At 34.1% G+C, this 13,292-nt stretch overlaps 1 protein-coding gene across 1 annotated transcript in view; it reads right to left on the reverse strand.

Moving 5' to 3' along the window:
- LOC133604004 (ephrin type-B receptor 5) overlaps positions 1–13,292 on the reverse strand; it is a 98,875-nt gene that overhangs the window by 30,688 nt on the left and 54,895 nt on the right. Inside the window, exons 4-5 of the mRNA XM_072913059.1 lie at positions 9,325–9,494; positions 4,822–5,117 (exon numbers count right to left, since the gene is read on the reverse strand). Coding sequence (XP_072769160.1) covers positions 4,822–5,117; positions 9,325–9,494 — 466 coding nt within the window. The remainder of the gene's footprint in view (positions 1–4,821; positions 5,118–9,324; positions 9,495–13,292) is intronic.

Below are 13,292 nucleotides of genomic sequence, written 5' to 3' on the forward strand. Positions count from 1 at the left end.
ACCTTGGTTGGACAAACTCCCATGCACCCTAAAGGACCATGCCAAGAGTATAGAGCTGGTCCACAGTTCCACGACCATGACGAAAAACCTACTGTTCCTCCTGAATCCGAGGTTCGACTATCCGGCGTAGCCTCCTCTCCAGTACACCTGAATAGACCTTACCGGGAAGGCTGAGGAGTGTGATCCCACGATAGTTGGAACACACCCTCCGGTTCCCCTTCTTAAAGAGAGGAACCACCATGGTTGGGCAAACTCCCATGCACCCTCAAGGACTCTGCCGAGAGTATAGAGCTGGTCTACCGTTCCACGACCAGGACGAAAAACCACACTGTTCCTCCTGAGTCCGAGGTTCGACTATCCGGCATAGCCTCCTCTCCAGTACACATGAATAGACCTTACCGGGAAGGCTGAGGAGTGTGATCCCACGATAGTTGGAACACACCCTCCGGTTCCCCTTCTTAAAGAGAGGAACCACCATGGTTGGGCAAACTCCCATGCACCCTCAAGGACTCTGCCGAGAGTATAGAGCTGGTCTACCGTTCCACGACCAGGACGAAAAACCACACTGTTCCTCCTGAATCCGAGGTTCGACTATCCGGCGTAGCCTCCTCTCCAGTACACCTGAATAGACCTTACCGGGAAGGCTGAGGAGTGTGATCCCACGATAGTTGGAACACACCCTCCGGTTCCCCTTCTTAAAGAGAGGAACCACCATGGTTGGGCAAACTCCCATGCACCCTCAAGGACTCTGCCGAGAGTATAGAGCTGGTCTACCGTTCCACGACCAGGACGAAAAACCACACTGTTCCTCCTGAGTCCGAGGTTCGACTATCCGGCATAGCCTCCTCTCCAGTACACATGAATAGACCTTACCGGGAAGGCTGAGGAGTGTGATCCCACGATAGTTGGAACACACCCTCCGGTTCCCCTTCTTAAAGAGAGGAACCACCATGGTTGGGCAAACTCCCATGCACCCTCAAGGACTCTGCCGAGAGTATAGAGCTGGTCTACCGTTCCACGACCAGGACGAAAAACCACACTGTTCCTCCTGAATCCGAGGTTCGACTATCCGGCGTAGCCTCCTCTCCAGTACACCTGAATAGACCTTACCGGGAAGGCTGAGGAGTGTGATCCCACGATAGTTGGAACACAACCTCCGGTTCCCCTTCTTAAAGAGAGGAACCACCATGGTTTGGGCAAACTCCCATGCACCCTCAAGGACCCTGCCAAGAGTATAGAGCTTGTTTACCGTTCCACGACCTGGATGAAAACCACACTGTTCCTCCTGAATCCGAGGTTCGACTATCCGGCGTAGCCTCCTCTCCAGTACACCTGAATAGACCTTACCGGGAAGGCTGAGGAGTGTGATCCCACGATAGTTGGAACACACCCTCCGGTTCCCCTTCTTAAAGAGAGGAACCACCATGGTTGGGCAAACTCCCATGCACCCTCAAGTACTCTGCCGAGAGTATAGAGGTGGTCTACGGTTCCACGACCAGGACGAAAACAACACTGTTCCTCCTGGATCCGAGGTTCGACTATCCGATGTAGCCTCCTCTCCAGTACACCTGAATAGACCTTACCAGGAAGGCTGAGGAGTGTGATCCCACGATAGTTGGAACACAGCCTCCGGTTCCCCTTCTTAAAGAGAGGAACCACCACCCCGGTTTGCCAATCCAGAGGTACCGCCCCCAATGTATGGAAACATATTTTTCTTCTAAAATATAGTGGCCGCGCGTTATACCGGTGCGCTCGATAGTCCAGAAAATGGACTATCTTGTTAAATTTTTTATGATTACTTATGGCTGCTACGCTACTGTGGTACTTGGAGAGCCTAGTGTTTGCTGAAAAAAACCCAGCTTGCTTGTGGACCTAATAAGGAAAAGGGGTATGGAAAATGAGTTATTTCATTAAAAATGTCACAAAAGTTCTTACTTTATTCTAATTATTTACCGGCCAGTCTTTGGTCACATACCAGAAATACAATTAGTGCTAATTAAACCAAAACAAAACGTGCATTACCGTATTTTTCGGAGTATAAGTCGCACCGGAGTATAAGTCGCACCTGCCGAAAATGCATAATAAAGAAGGAAAAAAACATTTATAAATCGAACTGGAGCCCGGCCAAACTATGAAAAAAACTGCGACTTATAGTCCGAAAAATACGGTAATATCTTTTACTTTTTTTTTAATTTTATTTTAGTTATTTTTTTTAAATCTGTGTGTAAATTAAAAAAAAAACAACAAAAAAAACATGTCTTCTTTAAAAAGACGCTGCAATTAGTTGCTGCACGACACACCAAAGCGCTCAGTAAACAAATGTTCCGCTCTACTTGCTGGCGATAAACTCTTGTATGAATTATTCAAATGTGACTTTTTTTATGTTTTTTTTTTTTTTTACTTTCTTTCTGCCTTAATGTCAGCCGTGCATTTTTGATCACTCTACATGCCTGGAAAAAAAAACGGGAATAATCATAACGTTAAACCTTCAGAAGCCTTTAAAAAGGACATTGCACTTGATTAGTAGGGATGCACAAACTAGTATCGGACCATTTCTGTTCAAAGCTCTGGCTGATACTTTATTTTGGGTTACGTGTGTGTTCATACGCAGTGTGGAACCGCTCCTCCACAGCTAATAATCACCATTTTCACTGTGCAAAAGAAACATGTTTCTTACAAGTATTATTATCACTGGAGGACATAGCTAAATGTTACACAAAGCCTAGTTGTATGCAGAAACTTACTCACTGAGTCTATAAAAAGAACTAAATAATATATATATATATATATATATATATATATATATATATATATATATATATATATATATATATATATATATATATATAATTTTGTTTGTTTTGAAGCTATAGGAACAATCCCCTGAAGAGCAGGGAAACCAACAAAACAGGCTTGCAGGGATACAATTGCCTTTGTGTTTTTTCCTGAACTAAAGAATATATATATATATATATATATATATATATATATATATATATATATATATATATATATATATATATACAATTTTAATAATTGTATTATTTTTAAAAATGTTGGCGTTTTTCCTGAACCCCCCTGAAGAGCAGGGAAATCTGAAAAACAGGCTTGTAGGGATGAAATTGCCCAAATATATATATATATATATATATATATATATATATATATATATATATATATATATATATATATATATATATATATATATATATATATATATATATATACATGCATACATATATATATACATATATATATACATACATATATATATACATATATATATATATATATATATATATATATATATATATATATATATTTATATATATATATATATATATATATATATATAATTTATTTGTATTTTATTTTGTTATTTTTTAATTTTAATTTTTATTTATTTTAAATGTTTCCTGAAATCCCCTGCAAAACAGGCTTGTAGGGATGAAACAGCTTCTGTGTTTTTTCCTGACCTAACGAATATTTCGCTCTACCCCGGAGCACTGTCTAACGGATAAACCACAGTAACCTAATAAAATAGATGTATTTAAACAATGTTTGTTTATTAATAATTTTGTTCTATACTTACTTACATTATGAAAACATTCTAGATGCAAACAAATGAAAGTTTGCATTTCCGTGCTAAAGTGTATATTTATGCTCACATGCTAATAATTTGTATATTAATGCTAACATGCTAACAATTATGCTTGGCGACAACGTCATTTTGGCTTGCTGCATTTTCTCTCCGCGCCCCGCACTTTTCCGTCATTTGCTCACGGACGAGTGGCCATCACGTCGCCATGACCCAAATGTGTCACATGGCTTTCACCAGCTCATCTCTTATGCTTTATGACGATGAGTACTGATATCATCCCGCAGGAGCGATACGTATGTTGGATTGTCAGCAATGTAAACAAATGAATATATACCTTGTAAACAATTATGTTTTAATTCAACAGATAGGCTCCAGCAACCCCCGCGACCCCGAAAAGGGACAAGCGGTAGAAAATAGATGGATGGATAAACTGGTCCCTAAAGATACCTTGTTATTGTGCAATACCAAGATATTCAAATCATTATTGCAATACTTTATAATTATTATTTATTTTACATTAGTAGTATAATCAATATTTATGAATTTATAATTAAATAAATAATACTAAACACATTATTTATTTATTTTTAAATTATTATTGTATTAACAATATATTAATTATATAATATATTAATATTTATATAATATATATTTAAAAAATATATATATATATAATATATATATAATATAATAATATTGATGTATAATATATATTTAAAAAAATATATATATAATATATTAATATTAATATATTAATTATATAATACATTAATTACTTTAAAAAAGAAAATAATTATAGTTACTCATTACTTTGCCAAAAAAGTAATCAAATTAGTAACATATTTACTTTTTGCTAAATCTAATGATTTACTAGGGAAAGTTTTTATTGCATTACTTAAAAAAGACAATATCAAGCTTATTAAGTTGAACGACATTTCATGAAAGCAGAGTGAGTGCCTCTTAAAAGTGACATTCAAAACATGTGTTTTTATCCATGCATCCATCCATTTTTCTACTTATTGGCTGGAGTCTATCCCATTGACAAAATAAAGTGTCTGGTTCACAATAGGTAAACAAAAACAAAAACTACTATTGGCTCTTATTTAAATAATTTGGTTTTGCTCTCAAAGCCTTCCTGTATTCAGACTCAAACTCCCTGACTTTGTCAACAGTAACCACATTGAGTGAAGACATTTTTTTTCGAAGTCAGCCTGTCTTACCCAAACAGGCGGATCCGTTGTCGTTGGGTTGGTAGCCGCCGTCGCAGACGCAGCCGCCGACCGCCACCATCCACTCGCCTTCCGCGTTGCAGTGCATGCGAGGCTTCCCGCCCGCCGCGGCCTGGCTGTGGGTCACGCACGTCCCGTTCACGGCCACCAGGGACGTGGCTTCCGCCCCTGACGGTGTGGCCGGGTAGGACGCCAAGTGGAGGCTGGTGGCGGGACAGCGGCGGTAAAAGACCGACACCCCCATGAGGGAAACGCAGGCGCCGCTGTCCACCACCGCCAGGACGAATCTAGGCGGGGAAACAACACGGTCAAACTGAAATTGTAAATATGATAAATTTGTTTTATATTTATTTCATTATTCTTTTCCATTTGTAATTTTTTATGTGATAATATAAAATTAATGGACAATAATCAGCCTATTTTCAAGTTAAGCAGGGGTTATTTTATTTATTTTATTTTATTTTTGTTAATTTTTCTAATTGTTATAATTTTGTTTTTATTTAATAAAATATGATAATATGATAACACTGTTTATAAACAATAGGCATCCCTAATATTTATTTAAATTTTTTCAAGTGTGTTCTATGTATTTTTGACCAAAGTTAATTATACTTTATTATACTTTTTTTCTTTCATTTTTTAAATGTGTATTCTTATTTTTTATAATTGTACTAATTTTGTAGTTATTATAAAATATGATAATATGATATGATTACACTGTTTATAAACAATAGTGATTCCTAATATTCATAAGCATATTCTACGTATTTTTAACCAAATCAAGCAGGACTATTACATGTATTTCCTATTTTTATATTCTTATTTTAATGGTTCTAATTTTGGTTTTATGAAAAGAACGGACAATATTAATCCAGAACACTTCTCTATTTATTGTTATTTTTTTCCAAGTGTGTTCTATATACAGTATTTTTGGCCAAAATTAATTTATTATCATTTTTAAGTTAATTTATTTATTTATTTATTTTTTTAATTGTACTAATCTTATTTATATTTAAAAACAAAAAAAATGATAATACTATTGAATAATAGTCATTCCTATTATTACTTGTAATATTTTCAAGCGTATTCTACGTATTTTTGACCAAAATTAAGCAGGGTTATTCCATTTGTGTAATTTTTTTTAAATTCTTATTTTAATCCAGAACCCTACTTTATTATTGTTTTTGTTTTTTAACGTGTTCTATGTATTTTTGATCAAAATTAAGCAGGGTTAATTTAAAATAATTTTTCATTTCATTTCTTTTTTCATTAATTTGTTTTAATTGTACTAATTTTGTTTTTATTACAAAAAAAATTTAAAAAAATAATAATACAAAAAAAAAAATATATATATATATATATATATATATATATATATATATATATATATATATATATATATATATATATATATATATATACATATATATATATATATACATATATATATATATATATACATATATATATATATATATATATATATATATATATATATATATATATATATATATATATATATATATATATATATATATATATATATATGATAATACTGTTTATGAACAATAGTCATTCCTAATATTTATTGAATATTTTACAAGCATATTCTACGTATTTTTGACCAAAATCAAGCAGGATTAATTCATGTTTTTACTTTTTTTTCCATTCTTATTTTAATTGTTTTAATTTTGGTTTTATGAAGAAAAATTGACAATAATCATACAGAATCCTACTGTATTTATTGTTATTTTTTTCAAGCGTGTTCTCCGTATTTTTGGCCAAAATTAAACAGGGTTAAATTATAATTTTGTATTTCTTTATATTATTATTTTTGTATATGTTTTAATTGTACTAATTTAGTTTTTATTAAAAATGAAAAAAATATGAATGATAACACTGTTTATTTCTTGAATTTTTTACAAGCATATTGTACATATTTTTGACCAAAGATAAGCAGATTTATTTTTATTTTTTTACTTTTTTTTCCCATTCTTATTGTAAATTGTTAGAATTTTGTTTGTATTCAAAAAAAAAAAGTGCACAATAATAATCCAGAACACTACTTTATTTATTGTTATTATTTTCGAACGTTTTCTATGTATTGTTGACCAAAATTAGGCAGGGTTAACTTCACAAAATTCACGGTTTTCCCGTAATTTCCAGTAATTTTCTTCCCATTGACAATCAATGGGAAATATATAATGGACTGCATACCCCACATTTCTCATCCGATTTGAACCGTTCTAACATCCACACACTCCACTCGCCTTGGACCAATCATACCACCAGTTTCCAAGTTCAAAAAAATTCCAAGAATTTTCAGAATTCCCGTTTTTCCTAAGCGCTATTTTCACCACCACATTTTTTGACCATTTCTCCTTCAAAACATTCTTCTTAATCGGGACAACAAAAGTTTTTTTGGTTTATTTTTTCGTAAAAATTACCTGTTTTCCCAAAATTCCAGGAATTCCAAAATACTTATTAAAATTCAAAATGTTACTATGTCAACATTTGTCAACCGTTTCAGAGAATTCCAACACCAACCCATTCATATCGTCTAGGTCTCGGACAATTATTGTATTACCTACATTTTCAAAAAACTCCCGTTTTTCCCAAAAATTCCCATTTTAATTGTTCAAATTTTGGTTGAATAAAAAAATAATCAGCCAGAACCTGACTTTATTTATTGTTATTTTTTTCGAACGTGGCCTACGTATTTTTGACCAAAATTAAACAGAGTTCATTTTTTACAATTTTTTTATTTAATTTTTATTATTATTATTATTATTTTAAATTGTATTAATTGTGTTTTTATTTTTTTTTAAAATAATATATATATATATATATATATATATATATATATATATATATATATATATATATATATATATATATATATATATATATGATAACACTGTTTATTAACAATAGGCATCCCTAATATTTCTTGTAATTTTTTCAAGCATATTTTGCATATTTTTGACCAAAGTTAGGCAGGGTTAATGAATGATCAAATTTAATTTAATGTTGTTGTTTTTTTTAATGTTTAATTGTACTAATTTAGTTTTTATTAAAAAAAAAAATGATTACACTTTTAATTAACAATAGTCAATCCTAATATTTTTTTATTTTTTTTTTCAAGCATATTCTATGTATTTTTGAGCAAAATTAAGCAGGATTATTTTATTTTTTTAACTTTTTTAAATTCCTATTTTAATTGTTCTAATTTTGGTTTTATAAAAAAAATGTGAAGTGAAGTCAATTACATTTATATAGCGCTTTTTCTCAAGTGATTCAAAGCGCTTTACATAGTGAAACCCAATATCTAAGTTACATTTTTTTTTAAACCAATGTGGGTGGCACTGGGAGCAGGTGGGTAAAGTGTCTTGCCCAAGGACACAACGGCAGTAACGAGGATGACAGAAGCTGGGATCGAACCTGCAACCCTCAAGTTGCTCGTACGGCCGCTCTACCAACCGAGCTATACCGCCCCAAATGGACAATAATCATCCCAAAAAACTCCCGTTTTTCCCGAAATTTCTCAAAAACTCCAATTCAAATGAATGGACTTATTCATAGTTATACGATGCCCAAAATTCTCAAAAATGTTGGATCATTTTTTATCCGACCCAAACCTTTTCAACTGCAATAAAAAAATATAATATGGAATTTCACACAAATACTTTTTCTTATAACATAATTATCAAAATGTTGTTGTTTTTGGATACTGGTATCGGTCCGACATCATCGAATAAAGAAATATGTAATGATATCGGCTAATGTGTGATACCATATGCGATACAAGCAGTCCTGCAGCGTGTTTACAGTCAGTTAACATCTAAATTTGCATTTTACTAAAAGTATTTCCGAAAGGTAAACATGCTTGGCTATAGGCTATTAGGACCTTGCAGCTACACAACAGCTAAGCAAACAGTAGCGCACAAGATAGACACAAATAATAATTGAACAATATCGCAGTGTGAAACAGCACCTTTTTCAATATAAATTATAAAATAATTATAGTTGCATGTTACTTACACATACAAAAACTACTAAAATGCAAAAATAATAAATGATTAAATAATTACTAAAATAATTAAATTATGCAATCGATGATTAAGTGAATATTTTAATAATTAAATGTACTTTTACAATAAATTACCACATGTATGGATTTATGATAAATAATAATTATTGAACATTCAAGGAAATGTTTAAAGATGTATTTATTTATTTTGGACTTTCCATAAATAAACATTGTGTATCATTTTACACGTATTAAACATTATCATTTGTATTTTGTAATTAAGAATTTGTAATTATCGGACAATTACCTGCTTGCAGATTTCAGTTAAAATATTATTACAATTTTTTACACAAAAATTAAGCAGTTTTGAATTGTATTCCGTGATTACACTTTGTATGATGTGAATAAACTGTGATCATACGTATACACTTTTACCACACACATGTGGAACGGTCAAGTTTTACCCGTTGCGTGTGAGCGGGGCGAAGCTGCGCGTCTTGACGTTGACGCGACTGTATCGCTTGTCCTGGTACTGGTGTGGCGAGCTCGGCTCCACCTTGGAAAAGCTCTTGTCCGCGGCGATGGTGTCGATCTTCACCCAGCCCTCCCTGGTGACCTTCTCGCCGCCGGACGGCTGAAAATACACGTCACAAACTTTTAAATGGCACAAAAGTTGTCACAGGGGCATTTTTACCACTGTGTTACATGGCCTTTCCTTTTAACAACACTCAGTAAAGGTTTGGGAACTGAGGAGACACATTTTTGAAGTGGAATTATTTCCCATTCTTGCTTGATGTACAGCTTAAGTTGTTCAACAGTCTCCCTTCTCATATTTTAGCCTTCATAATGCGCCACACATATTCAATGAGAGACAGGTCTGGACTACAGGCAGGCCAGTCTAGTACCCGCGCTCTTTTACTATGAAGTCACGCTGTTGTAACACGTGGCTTGGCATCGTCTTGCTGAAATAAGCAGGGGCGTCCATGATAACGTTGCTTGGATGGCTCTAAAAACTGCATGTACCTTTCAGTATTAATGGTGCCTTCACAGATGTGTAAGTTACCCATGTCTTGGGCACTAATACACCCCCATACCATCACACATGCTTCCTTTTACACTTTGCGCCTAGAACAATCCGGATGGTTCTTTCCCTCTTTGGTCCGGAGGACACGACGTCCACAGTTTCCAAAAACAATTTGAAATGTGGACTCGTCAGACCACAAAACACTTTCCCACTTTGCATCAGTCCACCTTAGATGAGCTCGGGGGCCCAGCGAAGCCGACGGCGTTTCTGGGTGTTGTTGATAAATGGCTTTGGCTTTGCATAGTAGAGTTTTAAAGTTAAAGTTAAAGTTAAAGTACCAATGATTGTCACACACACACACTAGGTGTGGCGAGATTATTCTCTGCATTTGACCCATCACCCTTGATCACCCCCTGGGAGGTGAGGGGAGCAGTGGGCAGCAGCGGTGGCCGCGCCCGGGAATCACTTTTGGTGATTTAACCCCCAATTCCAACCCTTGATGCTGAGTGCCAAGCAGGGAGGTAATGGGTCCCATTTTTATAGTCTTTGGTATGACTCGGCCGGGATTTGAACTCACAACCTACCGATCTCAGGGCGGACACTCTAACCACTAGGCCACTGAGTTTAACTTGCACTTTCAGATGTAGCGACCAACTGTAGTTACTGACAGTGGTTTTCTGAAGTGTTCCTGAGCCCGTGTGGTGATACCCTTTACACACTGATGTCACTTTTTGATGTAGTACCGCCTGAGGGATCCAAGGTGCGTAATATCATGGCTTACGTGCAGTGATTTCTCCACAATCTCTGAACATTTTGATGATATTACAGACCCTAGATGGTGAAATCCCTAAATTCCTTGCAATAGCTGGTTGAGAAATGTTGTTCTTAAACAATTTGCTCACGCATTTGTTGACAAAGTGGTGACCCTCGCCCCGTCCTCGTTTGTGAACGACTGAGCATTTCATGGAAGCTGCTTTTATACCCAATCATGGCACCCACCTGTTCCCAATTAGCCATGTTCACCTGTGGGATGTTCTGAATAAGTCTTTGATGAGCATTCCTCAACTTCCTCAGTCTTTTTTGCCACATGTGCCAGCTTTTTGGAAACATGTTGCAGGCATCAAATTCCAAATGAGCTAATATTTGCAAAAAATAATAAAGTTTTGCAGTGTGAACATGAAATATCTTGTCTTTGCAGTCTATTCAATAGAATATAAGTTGAAAAGGATTTGTTGTATTCTCTTTTTATTTACCATTTACACAACGTGACAACTTCACTGCTTTTGGGGTTTTTGAATATACATATAATATAAACCTGTTTAACATATGGATACCGTTCACATTTGAATTGATACTGGTACTCAACGGTACCAATTTTGTGTGTGTTGATAAATTGACAATAAAATGTGTTCAAAATAAAATTTTATTTGAAAAAATAAGCTCATTATGATATCTGGATACTTGTTATATCTTACATTTGCGTCTCATTTTCAAAGCAGTTGCACTTCCAAGACATTAGATGGCAGTACTGTAGAGACTATAAGTTGTCTAACGAGGAAGTAGCTGTTTCCATGAAGTCGCATGTGTCATGTTGCGCTCTACAAAGTGTTTATACTGTAAGTATTGTGCTTATTACACACCAGCAGTTTGATTGCAACAATCATCTTAGTTGTAGTTTTTACTACCAATCAAAAAAACAAATGCCATGTAAAATCGGTAGTGCTAATAGTACGCCTGTCTTTAGCAAATCCAATGTAAATTAGCATCAAGCTAACGCATTTTGAAAGAGTGGGGACTTACTTTACATTTTCGACCAAGTTGGTGTTTAAAATTGCAACATTACTTAAAAGAGAGTTTGAGTGTGCAACAAAAGTATCGTAATATGTCACCATTTTGATTTTACGTGAATCGATACCCTGTAGTACCAAAGGAATTCGGTTTGTGCCTTCAAAAGTACTGAATTTGGTATCCATCCTTACTAGGGTTGTACGGTATACCGGTACTAGTACTAATGATTCAATACTCTGTTTGAAAAGTACCGGTTCCACATGTCACGTCATGACATTGCTGGTTGTACGAGCAGAGGAGCATGTTCGGCAGCGCACACACACTGAGTACTTACAAACAGACACGGTGTGTGGACAGAAAAGGGAGAACGGACGCATTTTGGCCTAAAAAGTAAAGATAAAGAAGTTATAACACTGAAACATCCTCAGGAAGAGGTGCATTAACATCATCTAGCTAGCAGCTAGCATCCATCCGGCCGTGTTTTAGCTACTTCTAAATCACTAATCCTCGCATCCATGGTGACAAATAACGTATGTTTCTTACAAGTATTATTATCACTGCAGGACCAGGAGTAGCTAAACATGCTTCACTACACACCGTAGCTCACCGGCGTCACAATGTAAACAAATGCCATCGGTGGATCTACACCTGACATCCACTGTAATGATACCAAGTACATGAGCGTATCTAGTCGATACTACTATGACTCCATCAATACTTTTTATGATCACAAAATATTTTTTCCTTTTAAAAAAAAAATCATATTATGTTTATAAAGTCAGTAAATATGTCCCTGGACACATGAGGACTTTGAATATGACCAATGTATGATCCTGTAACTACTTGGTATCGGATCGATACCCAAATTTGTGGTATCATCCAAAACTAATGTATAGTATCAAAGAAGAGAAGAATAAGTGATTATTACATTTTAACAGAAGTGTAGATGAAAATGTTAAAAGAGAAAGTAAGCAGATATTAACAGTTAATGAACAAGTAGATTAATAATCAATTTTCTACTGTTTGTCCCTCATAATTTTGACAAAATAATAGGTGTATAAATGACACAATATGTTACTGCATACGTCAGCAGACTAATTAGGAGTCTTTGTTTGTTTACTTACTACTAAAAGACAAGTTGTCTAGTATGTTCACTATTTTATTTAAGGACTAACTTGCAATAATAAACATATGTTTTATGTACCCTAAGATTATTTTGTTAAAATAAAGAAAATAATAACATTATTTGTGGTCCCCTTTATTTAGAAAAGAACCGCATAGTACCGAAATACAGGTACTTTAATAAAATATTTGTATCAGGACAACACAAATATATGTATATATATATATATATATATATATATATATATATATATATATATATATATATTTATATATATATATACATATTTTTATTTATTTATTTTTTTTTAATTAAATTTTTTTTTTCTTCCTTTTTTGTTTTTCAGGCAAATTGATGCACTTTAAGTATTTTCTCATACAGACTAAAGATAATGATAGTGAAGTTATTATTTTTTGTTGTAAATTGATCTATATTACTTTTATTGTTTTTTTGTTGTTAAAATAAAGCCAATAATGCCATTTGCTTGTGGTCCCCTT

This window comes from Nerophis lumbriciformis, linkage group LG04, assembly GCF_033978685.3.
Source record: "Nerophis lumbriciformis linkage group LG04, RoL_Nlum_v2.1, whole genome shotgun sequence".
Lineage (NCBI taxonomy): Eukaryota > Metazoa > Chordata > Actinopteri > Syngnathiformes > Syngnathidae > Nerophis > Nerophis lumbriciformis.